The sequence below is a fragment of the Mastomys coucha genome, unplaced genomic scaffold (assembly GCF_008632895.1).
Source record: "Mastomys coucha isolate ucsf_1 unplaced genomic scaffold, UCSF_Mcou_1 pScaffold4, whole genome shotgun sequence".
NCBI lineage: Eukaryota > Metazoa > Chordata > Mammalia > Rodentia > Muridae > Mastomys > Mastomys coucha.
Window position 1 is genome coordinate 34,018,780 of NW_022196910.1, and position 25,485 is coordinate 34,044,264.

General features: G+C 34.6%; 1 protein-coding gene across 37 annotated transcripts in view; it reads left to right on the forward strand.

Annotated features, from left to right (window-relative positions):
- The window catches only part of Ppfia2 (PTPRF interacting protein alpha 2), a 446,664-nt gene that overhangs the window by 405,173 nt on the left and 16,006 nt on the right, over nt 1-25,485 (forward strand). For 24 of the 37 annotated variants that reach the window (XM_031348819.1, XM_031348811.1, XM_031348812.1 and 21 more), the window contains 6 exons: nt 5,505-5,586; nt 8,404-8,604; nt 14,898-14,960; nt 16,118-16,147; nt 17,700-17,893; nt 20,945-21,042. In XM_031348819.1, coding sequence (XP_031204679.1) covers nt 5,505-5,586; nt 8,404-8,604; nt 14,898-14,960; nt 16,118-16,147; nt 17,700-17,893; nt 20,945-21,042 — 668 coding nt within the window. The remainder of the gene's footprint in view (nt 1-5,504; nt 5,587-8,403; nt 8,605-14,897; nt 14,961-16,117; nt 16,148-17,699; nt 17,894-20,944; nt 21,043-25,485) is intronic. The other 13 variants (XM_031348816.1, XM_031348824.1, XM_031348825.1 and 10 more) reach the window with 1 other exon arrangement.

Here is a 25,485-nt window from a genome sequence, read left to right on the forward strand (position 1 = left end):
TACAATAGAATGTTCCCACTTACTTAGAGCAGCCATATTCATAAAATCAGGAGGGTTGGAGTAGAAGAATTGGTAAAGACCTTTCTGAAGGGAGTGGAAGGCACAAGGGCAGAGGAAAGAAAATGCAAAGGATGGTGATATCATGTTAGGACACACACCAGAGACAGAATTTAGCATAGAATCTGATAGTAGTAGGGAAACAGGATTCAGTAGTCAGTGAAGTTATTACAGGAATTTGAACTCTGTGATAACTTAATAAATGTTTCTGCTTAAAGACTTTGATCTGATAGTGAGTTATAAAATAACTTATTTTAGGAAAGTAAGAAAATGCTACTCTTGACTCTCCAGTTCCATATGCCCCACCCCATTTCTCACGATAGTCCATCCTTGATTGTCTTTCTCACCCAAACTTTTAATTCTACTCCTTTCACTCGAAATATATTTTGTTTATTCTCCTTAAAATGCATCTTGGTTTTTGAGAACATGAATTCTCATCTCATTTAAAAACAATATTGTTGGTCAAATTATGTCTCTTATAAGGGAATGTCCCTAGAGACTAGAGGCAAGACGATGACCTCTGACATGACTTCTTGGCCAGACAAACAATTGCCCCTGATGATTTTGTTTATCACTATTTTTGAGAAAAGGTCTATGTAGCCCAGGCTTAATTGAAACTCATTCATTAATTAGCCCAGGCATGCCTCAAACCCCAGCCTCAGGTGTCAAAATGCTAAGAGAACAAGAATGTGCTAACATCTCTGGTTTGTTTATGTTTAATATGTCATTATGTTAATGTTTGTTTCTCATTGAAGTCTATGATCTTTGAAATAAGCAATTCATTTAGCTGTATTCTGCACGCTTTAAACAGATTATAGCATACTGCAATATATAAACATCAGATGATTGACTGCCTAGCTAATTTGCTTAGCAATACATAAAATAAAACAAAACACACAGAGAAGGCAAAACAATTTATAAAGTACTCAAACCAGTAAAATGTTAAATAAAGAAGTAGAGAATATTGTTTAATACTAACATACACACACACACACACACACACACACACATACACACACACACAGCCTTGACACACCACACCAAGGAGAAAAAAAAAAGATTAGGACTATGTATTTATTCCTATGTGATACCATGGGGACCATGTTCCCCAGCATAAAAAAAAAATAATAAAGTCAATTGAAATAACAAAATAAATAAGAGATGAGGATGGGTGGAGGGGAGGAAAAGAAAGAAGTAAGGGGAAGTAAGGAAAGGGATGAAAGGGAAGAGAGAGTGCAGGCACATTGTTCACTATCTTCATGACCTGAGGCAGGGAGGCATGTTTGTTGTCCAGGACAGTAAAGGTATAGCTCAAAAATGTCAGAAAAGAGGTTAAAATCCCTTTGATATATGCTCAAACTGTCCACAACTGTCATAGCTGAGGTGATTTAAAGAGAGAATGATGATGTTTCAATCTGGATATAGTCCCTTAGCAACAACAAAATAAACAGTTAAAAATACATCATTGCCCATTATTTAGTCTAGATGAGGAGTTGGAAATCCGGAATGGGAGGGGTCCTGGTTTTTATTTAAATATTACAGATATTCTTGATCTTATTTTTCTTTAGATTTTTTTTTTCATTATGTGTTGGCCAAGGGGCTATATATACATGAGTGCAGGTGTGGGTAGTGGCCAGAGGTGTCAGGTTCTCAGGAGTTTGAGAACTGTTGCTGGGACTTTAACTAAGGTGTCTGGGAAGAGCAGACATGTCCGTCTTCCTGGTCTCAGCTCTTGTTCTATTTACTAGAGAGTTTGTATATAATAATTTGCAGGGCGTCCAGCCTGTATTCCCATTTAAAGATCCGACTTGGGCTACATAGGCTTCCTTCTGCCTCTCTATATAATGACATGCAAATTCAACATCCTAGTATGCTCACCACAGTTTAGGCCTTATTAACATGTCACATCCCATTACAGAAATCTGTCATGGATAGCAAGGGTCCCAGGACCATAAAGGATATAAGGACATTCCTTACTGCAGATGAGAACCCAAGTTTTAAATTTACAGAGTGACTTGGGAGATTTACACATTCAGAACAAGCTCAGGCTGTACTTGTCCACTGCCTTTTTTTTTTTTTTTTTTTTTTTTTTTTGACAAGTTTGTGCATGTTACCTCCCTGGAAAGGAAGAGCAGTCCATGTACTTGAAAGTCTACTCTTAATCTGGGAACTAAGCCTCATGCTCATATCTGCAATGATATGCAAGGGAACCTTCAGGGAAAGAATGACTGAACACTGAATTCTATAGAAAGGAACGGAAAACAAAAATGATTTTTACCCTAAGTACCAAGGGAGCAGTTTGCAAAATGAAGTATTTCTGGATGAAATGGTCATACACTCACTCTGGAACTGAAACCTGATTTTTAGAAGGCTGAATTCCAGTTATGGGGAGAAAGCTCTCTGGAATATGTAACTGTGAGTGGTTAAGGCATCTTCAATGCTGCTTGCTTCCAATCTGCTTGTGTTTTGTTTTATTTTGGTCCTGAAAACTCACACCAGAACCTTGTACATGCAAGACAAGTTTTCTACCACTGAATTACAATCTGAGCCACTGATTTCTTGAGACAAGCTCATTATGTAACCAGGGAGAAGCCAGGGAGAGCTCATAAACTGATGATCCTTCTAACTCTCAAACGCTTTTTGTGAAGATACACAAATATTGCACACAAATACAAAAATATTGCATTTTTGTAATAGACAAACTGATTTATCTATTTGTATTTTTGAAGAGTTCAGGCATTCACTATTTTTCCAGCATTGAAATGAGAGTACTTAATCTTCCATGTGCCCAGTGAGCCTCTTTAGTATTTGTCAACATATCATCACATTTATCACTGCCCATGTTACTTCTCCAGCACTGATTTTCTCACAAGTCACTATGTTCAAGTAGTTACATATAACTGATGCAACCCTTGTGTTAAATTGGTAGTGTGGCATTATTCTTCCAATGTGTAAGTCCAGGTAAAACCAAGTCAGTCACTTTTATAGTCTCAAATTCATGACATTAAAGTCATTGCTTTGGATTCAGCCATAGCAACTGGATATCTGGGGTAGATTTGGCACCTTTGCCTCCTTCTTTGAGTTATCCTGCTGAAGATTTGTTATGAAAGTGATTTAAGTAAAAGCAAGAATGTTCTTAGGGACCAGATTGTTCTGTACATCTCAACACAGTCATACCATGTTTTCTATTCATGAACGAGAATAGAACTTCTCAGCACACAGGTAGCATCATGACTAGAGTTTTATCAATGACCTCAAACCGGATCAAAGTCTTGAACTCAACTAGAACCACTACTACTCTGAGAGAAAAAAAAATAGTCAAGGAAGATAAGACACAATAATATTTGCACTCTTCAGACATAAAATCTAAACATGGTCCTTGTACTAAAAAAATATCAAAATGCACATAAGGAAAATTAAAACATATGGAACCACAATTAGCTGAAGACTCATTATAATATAAATGATGTCTGGCATTCAGTTCAACATTTGCAGTCATTAAAAAGCAAAACTGTTAGTCAGAATGTGGGTCCAAAAGTTTAAGCTGTTATCTGTGCATTGTATATATTTGGATACTTCCATGCATTTGCTGTGTCTAACAAGGATTCTCTTGGAAATCACATCCATATTTATACTTACCTCACTGAGCACAAGTCTCAGCTTGAAGCATGCGCACAACATGGGACAGTTGATACCTCACCCCACTTCTATAAATATATCTGTCACAGTGAGACTAACTTGCTGGAAACAGATTTTAACAGGGTGTCACTGGGAAGCCCAAGGGAATTAGATGATGGGACAGAAGGCTACATTTAAAACTGCTCATGCTTTCCACTGTAGATATAGAGTGTCCATGTCTCCAAATACATTTCCAGCTGAAGAATCATTTCTATACACAACTTGCCTTTGCTGTCTCCTTGGCTCAAACAGCAGTTAACTTACTTGTCTTTTAAGTTACTAATACCTTCAACTTTTTCTTTGTCTCTTACTAGGTCTCCATGTATTTTTTAAAAAACGTCTATTGAAAAGCACAATATATCTTGTGCCTAAAGGCATTCTCTCACATATTTTAATATATGAATCTTCAATACTAAGTAACTATTAGTAATTGGAATTAGACACATGCTTTTTGGAGGGAGAGTTTATACATGAAATCCATGGTATATTTGTTAACATGAAAGACATACATTAAAAATAAAACAATTACTATAATACATTTTTATTTTTGCATACCTAAGAATGCATAAGGGGGTACAGAGAATATACTTCTCACTGTGTCCCCAAATGGATATAGTAGGTTGAGATTACATACAAATAGATTCTACTATTTCAGTTGTTAATTATCTTAAGCTGATTTTGAACATTGACATCAATCTTAAATTCTTAGGGGGCAATGATCCATGTATATGTAAAGGTTATAGTTATCAGAAAGGAGCATTTACTTTCACTAATATATTAGCCTTTCATTAGTAAATAGTAGTAATTATGAATTAAAATCTCTGGTGAATTATACACTTTGCATTGCTTCCTAGTGAAGGAAATCAGTTTATATTGGTGTAGTACTCAAGTGTGGCCTGGGATTTCAGCTGTCCTTGAGAAATCAAGAGATCAGAGAGTGGGTAAGCAAATAGATGCAGAAGCAAGTGTGGGAACTTGGGGGTCCCCAAGATTTCACTTAGAAGACTTAAACTGTAGCCCATGGATGGCAAGGGCTGTTTTGTAGTGTTTTGTCTTTGCCTTAAGAGCATGCCTTATTTTCTGTGTACCCCAATTCCAGAGATCCTTGATTTCTTCTTGGCTTGGCATAACCTTCACTGCTATTCACTTTTATCTTACTAAACATCCTTTTTTAAAGCTATATATGTTTACTTAAAATATGCATCAGCAAAAGCTTTAGGTGGAGGTTTTTATATAGGCAAAGGATCCAATTCATTAGCTCTTGTTCAGAACTCCAAAAGGATTGAGAGAAGGAGCTGACTTCTATAATAGAATGTTGTCTCAGAGGTCATGTTTAATGTAAACATCATGAAAACTGACTAAAACCACCATGGGTGGTATGTCTCAACATACAAGCTTTGCCTCCACAACTAGGAGAGTAAGGAATGGAGAAGGACAGAGTTAGATTTAGATCTTAGAATGCATGATTACATATGAATATGTGACCTGTACTCCAGATAAAACAAAATGATATTGGCTGATAATTCTCTTCAGCTTAGTTGATTAACAGTGTTCAAATATTTATGAATTGATGTTGGAGAAATTATTTTTAAATATTAATGTTTCACTCAGTGAAATCAAAAGGGAATTTCCATATGACTCAAAGCAAGAAGGAATTCAGCCATTCTGTGTCCTCCCCCTCACCAAACACTTTCAAGGGCTTACTGTGGTTTCAAAACCACAGGCACGTTTTCCATATTACCTAACTACTGATCTTTGCTGCGCTTCAGGCATGAACTTCTTGAAGAAGCTCGTAGAAAAGGATTACCTTTTGCCCAGTGGGATGGACCCACTGTTGTTGCATGGCTGGAGGTAAGCAAAAAATTAAGTCAATCTGGTACTCTGGTTGTTTAGTGACAGGTAAAGACTGATTTCTGAAATCATGGCTTCAGTATCCTACAACGTCCCATAAAGGGAAGTCTACAGACTTGTCAGCAGTGAGATAGGACTGATTATTTTTGTGTTGGAACAGAAGAAGATATGCAATGGTGCAAAGAGAAGTATACCCACATCCGGTCTTCTTAATTTGTACTAGAATAGGAGAAGAAATAATTACTGACATGTTTTGGCGGCTTTGAGGAAATATCAGCACCTGTCCATCACCTTTCATCAGTAAGAAACAAACAAACAAACACTTCTTTTCACACTGAACTAAATGCTAACAAACTCTCTAATATGGTCTTCCTTAGAGTATAATTTATTTCTACAATGGCTATATATTGCCTAAGTTTAGACATCTCTGAATAAGCAGAAAGCTATGGGTCATCCTTTGTCTAAATCACTTGAGCATTCAGGTTACTTTATGATTATTAATAGATTTGTTAATCAATAAATTAAATTTAACTTGATATAACAAGAACAGCACTTTGTGTTTCTTCTACAATACATTTTTATAGATAATAGGGCAATAATTGACTTGAGTGGAGGACAGCATTCTGACAGCGAGGAAAGGCATGTTGGACCTCGGTTTGACTCCATGGAGCACACCAGTAGTATTGCTTGACATTTAAATTCAGTTCTCCATTCACAGCCCCTAGTATACCTGATGTCAAAGGAAACCATTGAGGTTTGTCCAGCCTCTAAGAAATAGCATACATTGAAATAATCTGGGGTTATAAAATATAAGCTATAAAATAACTTATTGTTATTATTATATTAAATTCAGAGCTAAGTAAATAGCCAGTGAAGGAAAACTAAAGCTTATTTTGCTTTAAAACTGTTCTCTTAGATAGGTGCTTCTTAGATATTTTTTTCTTGGACTGACTGAAATAAATCGGTTTTCCTTTTGTTATATTCATTAAAAGCAATTAATTACTGAAGTTACTACTCGACAAACAGTTTAAGAAATCTCACCTCAACAAGGTTATTTCTTCTGCAGATACTATTCCAATAAAATGAGCTATGTTTTGACAAAGATTTGGTTACTATTTTAGTAAGGGATGAGCAAAACCTTCAGAAAAAAATAAAACAGATTTACTGACACTAAGGTGCTAGAAAATGACAGCCAGTGTAGCCAGAGCTAATTAAGCCTCTCCTGGGTGCAGAAATTGCTCAAATTCATTTCCTAATGTGACTCAAATGACAAATGGAATAAGCACGAACAGTCGTGCTGAGCCCATGAATGGGTATCCATAACTCTTAGGCTCTTTCCCTCATCCTTGTGTGCACAGTCTATAAAGAATGTAGATTGGAAGGGAGCCTATAGCTTTCCACATAAATTATGTACATCAGAATTCTATAATGTCTCATCACAGATGACACATGTGAAAGTTGATAGACAATACTATTTACTATTAACCAAAGTGGAGATTTAAGCATCTTAGAAGATATCCATGGAATCATTAAGCAACAGTGAAAGTATGGATGCTGAGTTATCTTGAAGAGTTTGAGTTTATGAACCAAGAAAGGTGGCTGATCACGTGTCGCCTCAAGTGTCCTTGTCAATATGAGACTAATCCTATGTGTCTCCTCTTCTGGAACTCAGCATGGATTATACAATTCCTATATTACATCTTTATATCCTGTGTTTGATTTTAGCCACAATCCAAACCACATTGATTCAGAGTTGGATTCTGTTCATTGTCTCTTGCCCATTATAGACTTATTATTTTGTAGGTATATAGAAAGGATGTCTATATTACTTATCTATTCCTGCACAATAAATTATCCTCTTAAATGGATATATTATCTAGATAGTTTTATGGATCAGGTGTAAGTACTTAAGTAGAAAATTTGGTTTGGCTAAGGTTTATGCTTTGATCAAAATAGCAAGGCTAGCAATAAGGGACTCTGTTTCAATCCATAATGGACAAACTGTCTCTGCACTCAGAATTTAAAGGGAGAATTATAATGTAATCATTAAAGACCGTTCAAGCCTCTTACCCAGTGGAATTTAAAGATAGCTGTTCTTTTCATTATATGTAGGAGAAATTTGATGCCTGTCCAGTTTAGCACTAAAACCATAATGTTTCAATTTCGACTGAATTTCTACCTGATTGTTGTTTGGAACATATACTCATTGTCTTTATGTATCTAGCTCTCTAGTCAAAAATAACAAAATTTATCTTTTGGAGTTGTAGACAGCAAATAAATTTATATATGCAAGATAACCTTGAATACCTGGAGGATGCAAAAGACACTAAATGATGTATTAGTTTCCTGGTTGGTATGAAAAAAATAAGTAACAAAAGCAACTAAAGAAAGGAAGGGTTTACTTTGGCTCAGCTTTTGATGACACAAGTAGTTTATGGAATAGAAAACAGGTGGGTGGCAAGAAGGGGCATAGGTATAAAGGTAGGGCTGTGAGTCAGGTGATCCAATGCACCATCAATGAAGGAGCAGAAAAGGATAATGCTGATGTTTACCTTGCCTTCGGGTTTTTACTCATTCTCAAATTCCTGTGTTTATATACCAACATTCTGCATTATTATTATTATTATTATTATTATTATTATTATTTATTACTTTTTGCTCAGTTTTACATTTCTGGAAATTTCACCACAGACATTTCCAGAGGCGTGTTTCACAGGTGATTCTGACACCCAATTAAATTGTAACAAAGATTCAACCATCACAAACACACGTCACAGTTATTCTAACCTCTGTCTTCTTTGTTTTCCAATACAACAGCTCTGGCTGGGAATGCCTGCTTGGTACGTGGCAGCATGCAGAGCCAATGTGAAAAGTGGTGCCATCATGTCAGCTTTATCGGATACTGAAATCCAAAGGGAGATTGGAATCAGCAACCCTCTGCACCGCTTAAAGCTCAGACTAGCGATCCAAGAGATGGTTTCCCTCACCAGCCCTTCAGCTCCTCCGACATCGCGTACTGTGAGTCAATGTGTGCCTCTCCTTCCCCTGATACTGACCACACAGCGGCCTAACCCCACAGAGCAAAATGTGGCAATGTACAATTCAGTGTCAGGATGAGTTATTATAAAGAGAAGCGATTAGCTCCTCATTAACCTCGCTGTTACTTTTAATCGGTCTTCAATTGAAGAGCTCCGATTCCTATCAGACTTGAAAGCTGTAACCAAGACAGAATTTGGTGCTAGCATTTAGATTTTCCTTTCTAGGTAAAAGACCTCAAAGGTTGTTGTTTCTCAGAATCTCCTTTTGTTTTTAATCCAACATCTTCTTAGGACTAGCCCACAGCATCACTGGTTTCTGAAGAGGCATTGCTTAATTTATTACTGATAGGAAAATTTCATATTTAAAACAATTAAATATGATTTGTTTTATAAATATAAATTGGATTCCTCTCCTTCAAGATTTATAAATCCCTTTTATGATTGTATTTATAACATAGCACTAAAAGAACACATATTCATAATGATAAATACAGTCATTGAGATATGGTCTCAAATGATGTTTTACTGCACTATTGAGTAATTTTTTACTCATAAATGTATGATCTCTAGTGTGGACTAAATTTTTCCATCCTACATCTTAAACAATATAACAACATGTGAGAGAGTAAAAGAAAATCGGTGGAGAAAAGTGATATTGCCTTATTGCAGCTTTCAAACACAGAACTGACTTCAATGTCTTTATAAGACAGCATTATGTAATCCTAAAGAATTTGATGCGAGTCTATCATATTTACACCACCTTTACCCTACCCCTAGTGTACTAGATTCTAAATCCAGAAAGTCATTTTAAGATTTCAAAGAGCTGTATATTTCTTATATAATTACATATAAGTTACTTCAGTCCAGTATAAGAAATATATATATATATATATATATATATGTTTGTTTGTGTGTGTGTGATTTCTATTTACAGTTTTATTTCAAATAGATGAGAATGTACTCTGCTAATGTATTCCAGATAAAAAGTAATTTAGAATACACTAATAGTAAAATCAGAGGTCATTAAAATAGTTATTACTGTAAGCCAAATTAGGATCTGAAGACTTTTCTGAGTATTTACAGTTGACAAAAATAAGCATTCCAACTCTTTTATAGAGTGGTCATTTCCCCAAGTAAATACAATAAAGAAACATTTTATAAATTCAAATCCTGCAAAAATTAGAAGGTTCAAATTTCCAACTTCCAGTTTTAAAAAATGAGGTAAACTATTTCATTTCCTTTAGTTGCAAACACAAAACCCTTTCTTAGCAGAAAATGTTGTTAAAGCACATTTAACTCTTCCCAAAAAGTGTTTACATAGAAGCAAGTTAAATTACAGATCAAAGATTAAAGGACATTAAGTTGTTTAAGAAGCAGACAAAATGGAGAATTCTTACAATACTCGGAAGTTACCTGGAGTTGGCTTCAAAAGGTTGTTGTTGTTGTTGTTCCTAAAACATTCTTTTCCCCTGCAGGGTCATAAAACCTCTTCAACATGCCTTTCCATTATGAACCTATGTATGTAGCATCTCTGAAGAACTTTCTATTAAATAACCTAAAATCTAGCTTTGCTTTCTACCATGCATTGACTTTCATGTAACTTTACAGGTTTTTGTAAAACTCATCCCTTTTCTTGGCTCATCTTTGAGTCGACTAAACAATAGTAACGTCAATGCTTGATGCAAGTCTTAAATGATCATTGATTCTATAGTAATTCTTCTAAATATTCATCTAAAGAATAATCATAGCAGGTCTGAGCAATGTTTGAATGGGTAAAGTTCTTGCCAAGTGAGCTTTAGGATAGCAATTTCAATACTCAGACCCAGGTCAAAAGCTGGGTGAGTTTGTTGGCTTGCTTGTAAGCCTGGTACAGGGAAGCTGAGATTTGAAGTGGGAGGAGACTAGTTAAACCTCTAACTTCCTAGTTCAACAAGAGAAGATGCCTCAATGAAGTGGGATACCATCAAGGAAGATACCTAAAGCCTAATTCTGGTCTCTATTTGCACATCTGTCTTTGTATGTGTGCATGCATGCACACACATATACACACACAAACACACAGTACAGTCATTTTGTCAAACATTCTTCCCAGTTATACAGAGGACATAAACTATATATGGCTCTGAGTTCACAAAATAAAACTAAGGAAGGAAGGTTTGTTGAATGGTCAGTTCAATGTGAAATTGCTTAATTCCAACATGTGAGATAGAGGCAATAGGAAAAAAGCACCATCTTAAATGACAAAACTTACTGTAGAAAAAGTATTTTCATCACCTTTTTGGTTTTTGTTTTTCTTAGTATGATATAGAGTTTATTTAGGGCATGGGGAAGGGAGTTAAGAGGGTAGCAGAGGCAGAGAAAGGCAGAGGAGGAGAGAGTAGAGAAGTAGGGGCTGGCCATGACCACGTGGAGAGATGGGGGAAGGGAATGGGGAGAGAAGCGGGACAAAGGGGCAGGGGACAAGGTAGAGAAGCAGGAGTAAGAGCTCATCACATTTTTAATAAAGATGTATTGGAGTTTTATTATAGTACTATTACTTTGTAATCTTCCAAAATTAGTAACAGAATAAACATATTCAAATATTAAAATAGAAATTTAATTGTTGCATGTCTTCTTTATAAAAATTATACAAAATTTATATTTAATACTACTACTATTTAAATACAACATCACTACAATTAAGTAAAAAATAATTAATTTAGTAATTCCGTTATGTATAAAATGTGTACATGTACATTTATGGCTGCATAAAATCTGTTTATGTCCATAGCAATAATTATAAATGGAGAACTTTCCTAACAACTTAATCATCAAATTGTGTTGCCATTCCTCTTGCCTTAGCATCTGGTTATCATCTTGCTTATATTTAAACCTTTTACATTACAAGTAAACTTAATAGTATAGTAGGTTTTCTAGCAGTTGTCTGAGCTTTTCAGAATGTTTTCAGTGTTTCCATTGAATTAAAGGGATGGCTGTCTTTTTACTAATGAGTTAAAGCCCTTTAGTCATAGGGATCATGTGGATCTGGCATTATACTGATACAAAATGCATAAGGCAAGTATAACTGTGCCTCTTTCAAATTTAATCTACTACATTTATTTTCTTCCTCATACTCCATCTTCATAAGACCATTTACCTGGTTATATTTCAAGTATAATTTGATATACAAGACAAAACTTTTCTATATAATTCTATTCAAATTATTACATGGAGTAGAGAAGAAAGTACTCCATATCAGTGAGCTGTGAGTTTGGTTGAATGAAAAAATGAGTAAGATGGAAGAATGATAGAGGATCCTAGGGTAGACCTTGGTCTTACACATATATGTTTACATATTAGCATGGTTACCTGTATGCACACACACGCATGCACAACTTAAAATCAGAGTTCCAGAGTTGGAAATTTTAAGTTACTTTACTTTGTAATTCACTTATAAATGAAACAGTACTTCAACATGATCTAGATATTAACAAATTTTACTTTGAGCAAAACACATTGTAAGAACATTCTGGCTGGGCAGTGGTGGCACATGCCTTTAATCCCAGCACTTGGAGGAAGAGGCATGCGGATTTCTGAGTTCGAGGCCAGCCTGATCCACAAAGTGAATTCCAGGATAGCCAGGGCTACACAGAGAAACCCTGTCTTGAAAAAAAAAAAAAAAGAACATTCTGAGGGCTAGCTCCTTGAGTCATTACTCTTGACAACCAGAGAACTAATTACTTCTCCTGGTTAACTTTCTTGAGTTATTCTTTAAGTTAGTGTAATGTTAAGTTTTCTGTTATAGCTCTTTCCAGGATGAGTTAATTAAGTAGGAACCAGAATTCCTAACATCCTTTAGGATTTTTCCTCCCAAGTCTTACTTAACACTCTATAAGTATTCTTCTCTATCTTCATTTAAAAGAGTGGAGCAAGCCAAGCGAAACAGAGTTTAAGGAGCTACTCAGTATTGGGTGTCAAACTTGTATTTCTATAACTTTGAAAATGAGTGCTTCATTAAGTCTAGGCCCATAAGATATCTTTCCCTCCTTATTCTACTCTGCCCTTGTGTTATGATTTAAACTTTTGCTATTTTTCCTGTATGAAGTATATAATTTCAGTTCTGCTTAAGACATGGAGAATCTGACATTCAAAGGTATTTGAGCATTATTTTGAGAAATTACTGAAAAGTGGCAACGATACAGGGATCTAAGCTTCCATCACTGTAGTTAGTAATGCACTCGTGACCTCATCTAGCATCACCTGATAGAATATGCTGGCTGCTAAGAAGGTTATTAAATTTTGTTCCATGGATCACATATATTTGAGTATTGAGCATAAACTGCTTTGGGGATGAGCTTCTCAGAGAGCCACAGATTCTTTGATGTTTGTCCTTATGCTTGTCCAAAATAATCTTGGTATGTTCTTCACCTTTCTTCTCAATATCCATGAGTCCTTTGATTATTTATAGCCTCCTAGATAAAGTGTTCTGCTCCTCTCTCCAGTCTTGGATCTCTAAGTGACGTACATTCAGAATGAGAATTGAATTCTCTATAGTGGGAGATTGAAGAAAGTAAATGGATTGACTAACTTACTTGCTGAATATGGGCTTGATTACTAAGACCTTAAACCATAGCTATTCTGGAATGGTAGTACATGTATTTAATCTCAGCTCTTAGGAGACAGAGTTTGAGATCAGTCTAGAATACCTAATGCGCTCCAGGCCAAGAAAGAATACAGAGTAAGATACTGTAAACAAACAAAGAAAAAAAATAAAAAACAACAAAAACCCCCAAACATCAATTTCTGTTTACATGAAAAAACTGTATAGAGGATACATTTTAGGTTAGTTCACAATATTATAAGGCAAGAAATGTTCTTCAAAATCAAAGCACCTTAGGCAGGAGAAATGGTTCAATATGTAAGTAGGCTTACTGTATAGTAATGAGGTTATGGATTATGATGCAAGGAATCATATATCGAGCCAGACATCCTAAACATGGATGTAAACTCCTCCAATGGAGTGGACAGAGAGAAAAGAATCATTGGAACTTGCTGGCTTCTAGTCTTGCCAAGACTCAAGCCTCATGTTCAGGAAAAGAGTGTGCCCCAAGAGGAAAGGACAGGAAGTGATAGAGGAAGACTCCCAGAATCCACCTTCTATAGCTTTTGCGGGTATAGACAGGTGCTCCCACTTGCACAGACACTGAAAATGTGCTTATAAAACACCCACCCACACTCTGTCTCCTACACATGCACAAAAGGTCAGTAAAGGCATATTTTAAGAAGAAACCTTCACATGAAATGCAGCTTCTGAACTTGCTACTTCTGGAAGTATGGCAATCACATTTTCACACATTGTCCTGGAATTATGCTCAGTTTGTAAGTACAGAAAAAAACACAACTCTAGCTTTTAGAATTTTACCAATCCTAGAATATTTTGCATACGGACCAGTGCAGAATTTCAGAAAACCTGTGAAACAGTCAGGAAGCACTGAGCACAGAATTGGAACCTGCCTATAAAGCCTCAAGACCTGGCTACAGTGACTCAGTTGTCTATTGAGGCTCTACTTCCTAAAGTTTCCACAGCCTTCCTAAACATTATCACCTTTGAGTTTTCAAACACTTGAGCCCATGGAAGACATTTCATATTCAAACCACAACAGATGGTACTGAGATACACCTGAAGAGTAAGGAAATGGATGCTTTGGAATTTGTCAGTACTGGTGAGGCTAATAAATAACTTTTATTAAAATGAACACTATCTGGAAGTGATGGTTCCACTCTTTTTCTTCTCCAAGAAGGCAAGGAAGGACACGTTAATTGAATTTTAAAAACCACTAGGTAAATCTAATAGTGTTTTTCAGTCTTGGAGGTTTATAGCTTCTCTGTGACAGTTAATTCACCATTTCCAAAGATGTTGATGAATAAATAGATGTGAAATAAATGCTCTTGATAAACATCTAATATATAATGGGACATCATATTAGAAGACAAAGTTGCTCATTTTACAAAATTAAACCTGATGGTCACATTCTAAAAGAATGTGAAGTCTTAACTCTGCAACTTTAGATTCATAGACAAAAGATTATTACAAAACTGAGTATCATAGCATATCTCTATCCAATTCGTCCACTGAATAAAAATAAAGGGGGCTTTCAGCTAGCTGCTCGTGGTGCATGTGTAGATCAGAATCAATTTGCTGTGTGTAATGCTGTTAACTGACAGAGGTGCCTCCTTTCTCTCTATCCCGGTTTCCCTCCATGGATGACTTCGTTTCCCTTGGGCTCTCATTAGCCTTCAGGCAATGTCTGGGTGACCCATGAAGAAATGGAAAATCTGGCAGCTCCAGCAAAAACGGTCAGTCTTCAAATCTACTTTGAACCATAATTAAATTATTTTGTGGGGGAGAGAGGAGAGAGAGAGAGAGAGAGAGAGAGAGAGAGAGAGAGAGAGAGAGAGAGACATAAACCAAAGAAATGGGATGTGTTTATGTAGTTATACACAAAGATAAGTGATGTTTTGTTTATATATTTACATTAGTATATTTGTTTGACAATTAAAAACAGTGTTAGATTGTTATTGCTTTACATCCTAAGAGTCTGTGTGTTGTTATACACAAACAGTAATAAATAATTTAGTAAAACTTAGGAACACTGGAAATGCTGGTAGTCAGTGCCTCTTAGAACTGGGGAAGGTCAAAGAAATATGGATACTAAACCAATCTTAACCAGTTGTAGAACAGCTCACATTGAATTTCCACTTTCAATATGATTATGTAGGTCCTTGGGCTATACCATCCCACATGGAGCCTTCTATTAAAAAATTATTGAAGTGTTATCTTCATTTGGTTTTACAAACACAGTTTTGACTCACTTTGAGGACTCTTGTCACCAGCTTTAAAACCATGATGATTTGCAGTCATTCTTAACAGGAAGGATCAAAGTTGGGCACAGCATGTGTTTTACCTCTAGCAGTTTCATTTTAAACTATTTTCTCTTTAATTCTCATTTAAAATTTTGATTATCTAGATTGGAATGCTGTAAAAGTATCAACACATATTGACATCCCAAATTGCATTTTTGGTAGCATACTTTCTTCTGTTTTCTTGTCTGGCTGTTGTTGGGTGGGTTTCTCCATAACCTTTGACAGAAAGATGCAGTTCTTTTCTTCACTTCATCAATTTCTAATGTGTGGCCTTTCTGCATTATATAGTGAAACACATAATCATAAGTTTGTACCAAATTAGAAAATGTATGTAAATCTACAAATGACCAATTTAAACTTTTACAGAACTCATAACCTCCCATATGTTTTAGGTATATTTAACATAAATTTAATTAGAGTTAATTAAAACTCTACTATGTGTTTTTTATCTGGGAAAGTGAATGGGTATAATATGCATGTCTGTTTATGTCAAGATAATTAATACACTATATTAAAACTATGCTTCTAGTAGAATTTGAAATTAATTTATGTTTACCTGCTTTATTAATCACTTCCTGCTGCTAACCCAGAAAGAATCTGAGGAAGGAAGCTGGGCCCAGGTAGGAAACTCATATGCTTTAAGACATAGTTAACTATTCAGATATAAACTAGGAAACAATCGTAGGTCATGATATCTGAAATAATCACTTATCTTAGTAATGAACCTGATTACATTTAAATAAATACTATACCTAATATTATAGATGCATCTTTATGTATCATTTGTTACAACTAAGATGATTATCATTTCATAATTAGTGTATATAACAGGGTAATTTTCTTTCTTTCTCCAAAGATGGATCTGTAACTTCAATTTCTCTGTAATATATGTAACTATGATATGTAATCATTCAAGTTGTATGTCTGGGAAAATTTTACAAAGACTTTTTTGGTATTCATAAGCTTTAAGGTATCCTGTGTAGTATTTGGATGTGGGTGTGAGAGTGACAGGTTTTAGCACAGCAAGTGTAAGATGGGATCAATCCCAATTAGTGAACTGATCACAGGAGATGGAAATTTATAGTAAATAATCCTGAGTTGCAAAAAATAGTATACATTTTCTTAAGTATTTCTATACTTTGGGAAACTCAGAAATAAATTGATAAAAATAAATAAAATCTGTTTCCTTTATAAGAATCTTTATTTAAACATGCTATAGCACGGGATTGTACTCAATTTGAAAACTAACACAAATCTCTTAACTAAAAACCATTCAGATTATTTTCTATATTTTCATATTACAATTAGAATTGTGAATTCATAGCACAATTAAGAACTAAGTAGACAACTCTCTCAAATTAATATCCTTTAAATAATAACATACATCTTTTAAATTGGCATCCTCAAAATGAATTATCCTTTTATAAATATGGGTTTAATAATGATAATTGATATGACCTTTTTACTTGTTTTGAATATTCTGTGACAGGAACAGTTCTTACATTACAAAAGAGAATTAGCTTATCTGTCTTAGTGTTTTGTTTTGGTTTGGTTTTTTATTATATCTGCTTTATATACATAGTCTAAATTTCTGGTGAAGGATTCTTCCAGGGACCTAATGGAATGCTGGGTATACACTCTTCCCAAAAAGTGTAATATTGACTTAAGTGTCAGTGTGCTTGCTGTCTTTTTCCCTCACTATTTTTCTCACTGTTGGTTTACAGTGGTTCTTGTTTCACATCAGACTTTGCTCTGACACAGGGACATTGGCAATAAGACCGTTGATGAGAGAGAAATGGCACAAAACTTTAAAAATAAAAGAAGTAAAAGAATTCTACCGCTACAGAGATGGAATCTTTAGGATTAAAACCCATACCATACATCCAACTATATGTTTTTCTGTCAACAAGACATGTATTTAGACAAAACCCATTATTCTAAAATATAGAATGATGTTAATTATTTTATAGGCAAATAATCTAAGAAATTGTGCAGTTTGTTTTCTTCTAAGGAAAATAAAATACATGTATTTTAAATATTTTCTCTTCTTTGTTGATACATAGTATCATGGTAGCATAGCAACAGCAGTTCAATTATAATAATCACTGGCAACTTCCATTTACCATCTCATTTTATTGGTTAAGAAACTTGACTGCTATAAAACAATTCCAGTGTCCGGTTTTTCTACAGACGCTGGCTTATGGAGATATGAACCACGAGTGGATTGGAAACGAATGGCTTCCCAGCCTGGGGTTACCTCAATACAGAAGTTACTTTATGGAATGCTTGGTTGATGCAAGAATGTTAGACCACCTCACAAAAAAGGATCTTCGTGTCCATTTAAAAATGGTGGATAGTTTCCATCGGTAGGTTTTCCTCAAAAAATAATAATAATAATAAAAATGAAACCATAAACTATGCAGCTAATACACACACACACACACACACACACACACACATACACATACACACACACATAAACAAGCAGGACAGTAAAAAGAAAATGTTTGCTGTTCACAAGGTTTGTGAAATCTACTTGTCACAAGTGTTCAGGCAGAACACTGAAGGGTGTTCTGATAGAGAACTATGTTTATGATATATCCCTGAACTGTTTTCAAAAGAATTAGCCTTTTGGAGGTTAGTTCCTTGAGCTCTTTATATATTTTGGATATTAGCCCCCTATCAGATGTGAGGTTAGTGAAGATTATTTTTCTCAATCTGTAGAATGCCAATTTGTCCTATTGACTATTAAGTCTTTTGCCTTACAAAAGGTTTCCAGTTTCATGAGGTCCTGTTGATCAATATTTGATCTTAGAGCCTGAGCCATTGGAGTTCTGTTAAAGAAATTCCACCCCCTGTGACAATGAGTTTGAGGCTTTTTCCCACTTGCTCTTCTATTAGATTCAATGTATCTAGTTTTATATTGAGGTCCTTGATCCACTTGGATTGAGCTTTGTCCAAGTTGACAAATATGGATCTATTTTCATTTTTCTACATACTGACAGCCAGTTAGACCAGCACCATTTATTGAAGAGGCATTCTGTTTTCCATTGCCAAAGATCAAGTGTCCATAGTGTGTAATTTTATTTCTGGGTCTTCAATTCTATTCCATTGCCAAAAAAAAGAAAAAGAAAAAAGAAACAAAAAAGAGTTAGACATGATATTTAACTTTAATTTTTTCTTGATTGTATTTTTAATTTTTATTTTATTCAAGAAAGCTTTGTATGGGGTACAAGGATGGCTTTCAGTGATTAAGAGCACTTATTGCTCTTGCAGAGGACCATGATTCAGTTCCCCACACCCATATTGTGGGTCACAACCATCAGTAAGTGCAGTTCCAGGTGATCTAATGCCCTCTTCTGACCACTGTATCAATCATGCACGTGGTGCCCACATATGCATGCAAGGAAGACACTCACACACAAAATAAATTGAAAATTTATTTAAGAACAAAAGAAAATGTTTTTTATAAAGAATAACTGCATATTCATAGTTTCAGCATATAAAGTTATGTGGCTATAAACCATGTAATGTAAGGACATACTAGAAAAAATAGAAGAAATTCTTCTATAAAGTATATAGTTATGCTTCTGATTTTTACATAATTGTTAATATTTTTGGTTATTAGCACATTAGTCTTTGAAAAACTACTTTTGAGTGTTTTGTTTAAAAGCTATAAATATGTGGGAAGGGAAAAATTCTCTTTTTTCACTTATGTTCTATCAGGTGTCAAATGGCTTATCATGAATAGATACTGTTTGTTAAATACTGTGCTATAGCCTGGCAGTCTCTGCTTTAGGTGGTGGAGACTAAGATCAAGGTATGGACAGGTCTGTTTGCTTTGGAGGACTCCCATCCTCCTGTGTATGTGCATGGGCCTTCCTTTGTAAGTACACATTCTTACTGTCTGTGTCTTTTCAAATTATTTCTTCTTAGAAGAATAGATCAGGATATATTTGGTGATTTCCTTCATATTGTTTCACTCTTAAGGGTCCCCTTTATAAACACAGTCACATTTTGGGTTATGGTAGTAAAAGCTTCACTATATGCATCTAGGGAGATGTATGTTCATGTTCCTTTTTCTGGGATTTCAGATGTTTGTGTCATATTGTTGTCAGTAAAATGTATACTATAGAAATGCATCCAGTATATATGTATAGGCTGTCTAGTTTTTTTGTATCTGAATATAAACCTACTACTAAACATTTGAGCAATCAGTGATAGTGAGCTTTGCATTTAATCTTGGAAGCCCTTTTCTTTATCATATTCTTCTGCAGCTTTATTTCTAATATTACCAAATGTATCATTACTAATTTTATTATTTATTTTCTCTGGAAATCTGTGAGGTCTTTTCATAGCTGATGTTGTCAGCCTTAATTATTTCCTATCTCCTGGACTCACCATTTCCCTGTGTCCTACATACTATATGATTATTATTGGCCACACAAAACAAAAATAACAAGTAACCCTCATCCTATCACCCCTTTCTCCTCTGGAAATTCCCCCCAATTGTACCTCACACCTGGAATGCAAGTCTTCCTTTGTCATACCCAGATTTTTCAGATGCGATGGTATTTGCTGCTTAATTTCCAGGCTGAATTTCAACTCTACAAGGTGTGCCTCAATATCACTACACCTCAGAAAATTCATCCACAGTACTGTAGTACAATATATAATGTCTCCCTAAGAGGCCAACCTTTCTTAAGTCCTAATCTGCTGTGTGTCATGAAGTTTTTCTCTCCCACAGCACCCTTTCTGCAGAGCCTCAGTATACTCTGGCTTGTTCTTTCTCACATGCTTGTCTGTCTCTAGGATTGTACCTATTTCTTCCTATTTGAGACTCTGCTTAACTACTTAATTCACTCCTGTTTTATGGTTTATATCATCTCAAGAAATGATAATGTCCTATAAATTTATTTCTGTCTCTAAAGAAGGACATTAAGTTCTTTGTGAAGAAATAAAATATTAATTTGCTAAAGTGTACTGTAGAAAATGCTAAGTTGAAGAAAATGCAAAACTATTGATAACTATATATATGTATATATATGTGTGTGTGTATATATACACACACATACACACACACAAACAAACAAATGTATGTGTATACATATGGATGTATATGGAACAATGGATGATTATTTTCTAAACTGTGAATACTAAATACTTCAAATATTTCCCCTCTTTAATATTTAATTATTTTATTTATTTACATTTGAGTTGAATATTTTCTTGTTGTAAGAGTTTTATTCTGGAGATAATTATAAGTTTAATCCTTCCCAAATAAAGGATGTAGTTGTGAATGAAATTGATAAATATGCCCAACTAGAAGCATTGTAGAGTTGACCATATTTAATAATGGAACATTCTTCACCTGCCTACTGATCCAATTTAATATTTTTTCTCCTTTATGAAAATAGAACAAGTTTACAGTATGGAATTATGTGCTTGAAAAGATTGAATTATGATAGAAAAGAATTAGAGAGAAGACGAGAAGCAAGTCAACATGAAATAAAAGGTAATATGCCCTCCTTCAGTAGTAAGTACCTTTCCTGAGGGGTTGGCACATCTCTACACTTAAACCTAAGGTGATATATGTGATGGCATCATCAGAATATACTTCACATTTTGTTCCAAGTGTTGTTGCTATTTTGTCCCCAATTATAACACAGAAAAGAATATTGCCATATCATAGGATTAATCATTTTGGGGATATACTTTTGACTTTCTGGAATTAGATTTATCTTTTTGAACCTATTAATTATTTATTCTTTACTATGTTAAAAATTGCTCTTGACCTTTTTGTCAAATTTTTAAACAAATGTCATTATAATTCAAAAAATATAGTATTTTGTTGCTACTGTGTGTATCCTAGTTATAGCATTTAAATTTAATTTCACCACTCAAATATTTTCCATAGTTGTAAAAATATATTGCATATTTATATAGAAATTCTATAAATATATTTCTTCTAAAGTTCACCATTCCACTACTATTTTTAATTCAGAATTGTGTTGCAATGCAAGGCTACCTGTTGCAATCATTCTATGTACAAAGACAGTCACTATTGCAGATGCATTTGAAAAGTACTGTATTTAATAACCATTCTATTATTCAGTTTTGAATTACTATAACAAAATGTCCCAGGTAAGCTAACTTTCAAAAAGAAAAGATGAATCTCTCAGTTTGGGAGGCTAAAGATCCACACAGGATAGCATAGATTTTTGTGGGCATTTCACTTGCTCTTGTAGCCTCATGGTAGTTAAGAATGTGAAAGAAAACAGGGTTTATAAGCAATTACTTTGCCAGAAAATATTCTGGATCTTACCAGACTCAGTCATTTCAACATCCCTCTAATGAGAATTAGCAAGAGATCCACAAGAGTTACATTACTCCCTTCTAAGGGAAGTATCCATGGCTAATGACCTCTCATAAGTGTCTTCTTAAGGATTCCACACTAGCTTCACTATATCAGATTGTATAATCACCAGCATCCAAAACAGGAACATTTAAAAACACTGTCATATCAAACTACTTACTCACCATAATACAGAGGAGAAAACATGATTTAAATGCCAATATGCTAGAGTTTCATTAGTTAAAGGTCATTAGATCTTTCTAATTGTTAAAGGAAAACAAGTGTTGCATGTAAGATATAATCATCCATAGGCCTCTGTTTTTAATAAACAATTTTAATCTGTGCATGTTTTTTAAGAGAGGAAAAATCCTTATTGTGTCTAAATGCTTTTGAGAAAAAAAATTAGATATTGTCTTGGACAGGATTTCTATTGTTTTGATGAGACACAATGACCAAAAAGCCAGTTGAAGAAGAAAGCATTTATTTGATTTTCAAAGTCCACATGTTCATCATTGAAGGAAATCAGTACAGGTACTCAAACAGGATAGGAACCTAGAGGCATGAGGCCTGGTACAGAGGCCATTGAGGGTGCTGCTTGCTGTCTTGCTCCCCAAGGCCTGCTTATCCTGCATCCTTAAAGAAGGACCAGTGGCCCAGGGAAGGAAAGAGTCACAATGGGCTGGGCCAGGCCCTCCCCTAATCAATTGCTAATTAAGAAAATGCCAACAACCTGATCTTATTGAGGCACTTTTTTTAAATTGAACTTTCCGTTTCTGAGGTGACTTTAGCTTTATCAAGTTGACATTAAATATCCAGCACAGATGTGAAGTTATCAGTTTTATTCTCCTTTCTTGTGCCCCATGAATTGACACTTGCAAGCATTCCATCATATTGAGTGGGATAGTCTATGCCACATTAACCACTTAAAGTTGGTACAACTCTCTTTTTATCTTAATTTTCTTTGGGTTTATATTACATATGAACCTGGCATGCATTACAGACATCTCTCTTGCTATATTAAAATTTAACACTGTTGTACTTCTATTTATAATTACCTGTTTCAGGTTTCCCTTACATTTATTTCTGTGAACTTCAGAAAATTTATCTCTAATAAATAATTTTGAATATATTACTTCTAGAAAGCTGTACTTGAATGTCATGAGGATGAATATTTGAAAATATTGTTCTATATACTGTTTTCTGTGAGTAGATAAATACACAATTGGTTTCTTCTAACACTTCACTTAGCTTGCTACCAAGAAACAAGAATGTATTTTCTCTTTGTCGAAATCAAGTTCTTTGAATTTCCTTTATTTTTCTGACCCCAGGAAATTGTAGGTTGTTTGAAGTCTATTGTTTGACAGTTGAATTAAAATTTGGGAACTAATGGGCTGAGGACAGACACCAGAAAGAAATGTGTTTGACCTAACAAAAGACGTTTTGTTTCATGAGCAGATATTGCCCATGGGATACCACTTTCTAGTGTGCTTTCTGAAGTACTTTTCCCAGTTAGATTTCATTCTGCCTGCTCACAGTACACGGACTTCTTTCCAGCTGGATCACTCTGAAAGAGAAGAATTAGTCATTGGCCCAGTGGCAAATGTTCTTTTATTATTTGGCAGTTGCTGCTTAGGCTGGAGCCCTGAGCAAAAGCTGTCCTGATTCACTGTGATTACATACAAACAACCACATATGATAAGTGGAAGTGAGTGAGATCATAAATAGCCTTTGCCTCCAACAATTGATCTGATGGCATTTAGAGAAATAGCTCTCAACTCTGATTGGACTTCTCTGTTATTATCGGAAGTGCTAATTAACCTCGACATTAGAAAACAGGTTTCTGATGTGAGGAAGGTATTGAGAACATACTTTTAGTTCGTTGCTAAGAAACAGTTGACATTGATCTCCAGCCATTTGTTGTTTGGGTCAAGAGGATTCCTGTTAAGTATAAATGCCAGGGTATAATTTTGCCATGAAAGTTATTTATAATATTATAGTTACTATGATGCTGTTCTGAATAAGAAAAGTTATAATTAGAGCTTATTTGTCTTAAGCTCATAAATGTGTTATTTCATTTAATTATTTTAACTATATGTATGATGGCAATTTTTCTTGCTATATAATTGGAGAAACAAGGTAATATGTCTTAGACTACCTAACATGAACCAGCAAGTTTATGTACACATCTGCATCTACATAATGTGAAGTTGAAAACTGGTGATTTTTTGTCATTTTTTGAAGAAAGTTTCTGTCTTTAGTCTAAAAAAATTATGCATTTACTAAAAGGAAAATAGTTGAACTAGTGGTATAACATGTCTACATTACGCAGAGCAGATAATCAATAGTTAGGAATCTATAAGTACACTAATAGTAAGGCAGAATCAATACATTATCAGTAAAAAAAAAATTGAGACAAAGTTATAATGGAAAAATAAATATTAAAAAAATCTAGACAAAAGCTATGAACATAATGTAAATTGTAGTATAGATGCATACCCAAAGAATGTATTAGAAAATCATTATTACTCCTGCAGGTAATAATGGCTAGAGGGCTTTGATTTTACACAGAATTACCACAAATAACAACTGAAATGCTTCAATGATTGTAGTGGGGCAAAAGAAATTAAACGATTTAAAATCTTTACATATTCTAGAAAATAATAGAAGGGCTGAGATATAGAAGACTTTAATATGTTAAGAATGTGAAGTTTAAGTTTTATTATGACTTGTGGCAGAATAATATAAACTAGAAGAACTGTACTAAAGAAGATTAAATTTTAAAAATATACAATTATAAAATGGTAAGAAAAATGAAAGATAAGACAAGAATAATGATGGTAGGTATAAATTGAGATATCTGAGTAATAATATAAAATATATGTATTAACTAAATTGTTCAGAACAGAAATTAAAAATTAAAATTGGCATGGTATTTAGAGAGGGTACACCATAATATAAGAGCATTGAGACTCAGAAGCAATGGAGAAACACATATAAGTATTAGTCAGAAATGAGACTCATGACTGAGAAAATAAATAGTGCTATTGTATGGCACAGTGGTATTGTTTTGAGTAAAAGTAACTTTTTTATTTTTTGACAAATGTAACTGTCTCAGAGGCTTACTGCTCAATAATTTCACTTTTTCTAGTTCTTTCCAAATTTTGTCAGCTGATTCAACTCAGCCATTCTTGGAGGCTCATATTCCTCTCTCCAAGATGACTGATTCAAACCAGTTTCCCTCAGCTTCTTGCTATACTGTTCTGCTTGGGCTCAAACTATCCCTCACAATTGTTTTAATCTCCTGGCCCTTTCTCATTCTCTTGTTTTATCTTCACCTGTGTCTAGCTTGTTGTCTCTGTAACCTATGTATACATCTGTCCTGGTAAAAACTGCCTCTGAGCTCTACAAACTGAACTGCCACAAACAACCCTACCCACCCGCAATCCCTCCTGACTGTTCTCATGAAAGTTGGGCATGTGCTCTCTCTGATTCATTTTGTCAAATCTTTCTCTGATTCATCACTTTGACTACTCCTCAATTAGAAATCATTTTCTTTTTTTTAAATTTTTTTATTAGATATTTTCTTTATTTACATGTCGTATG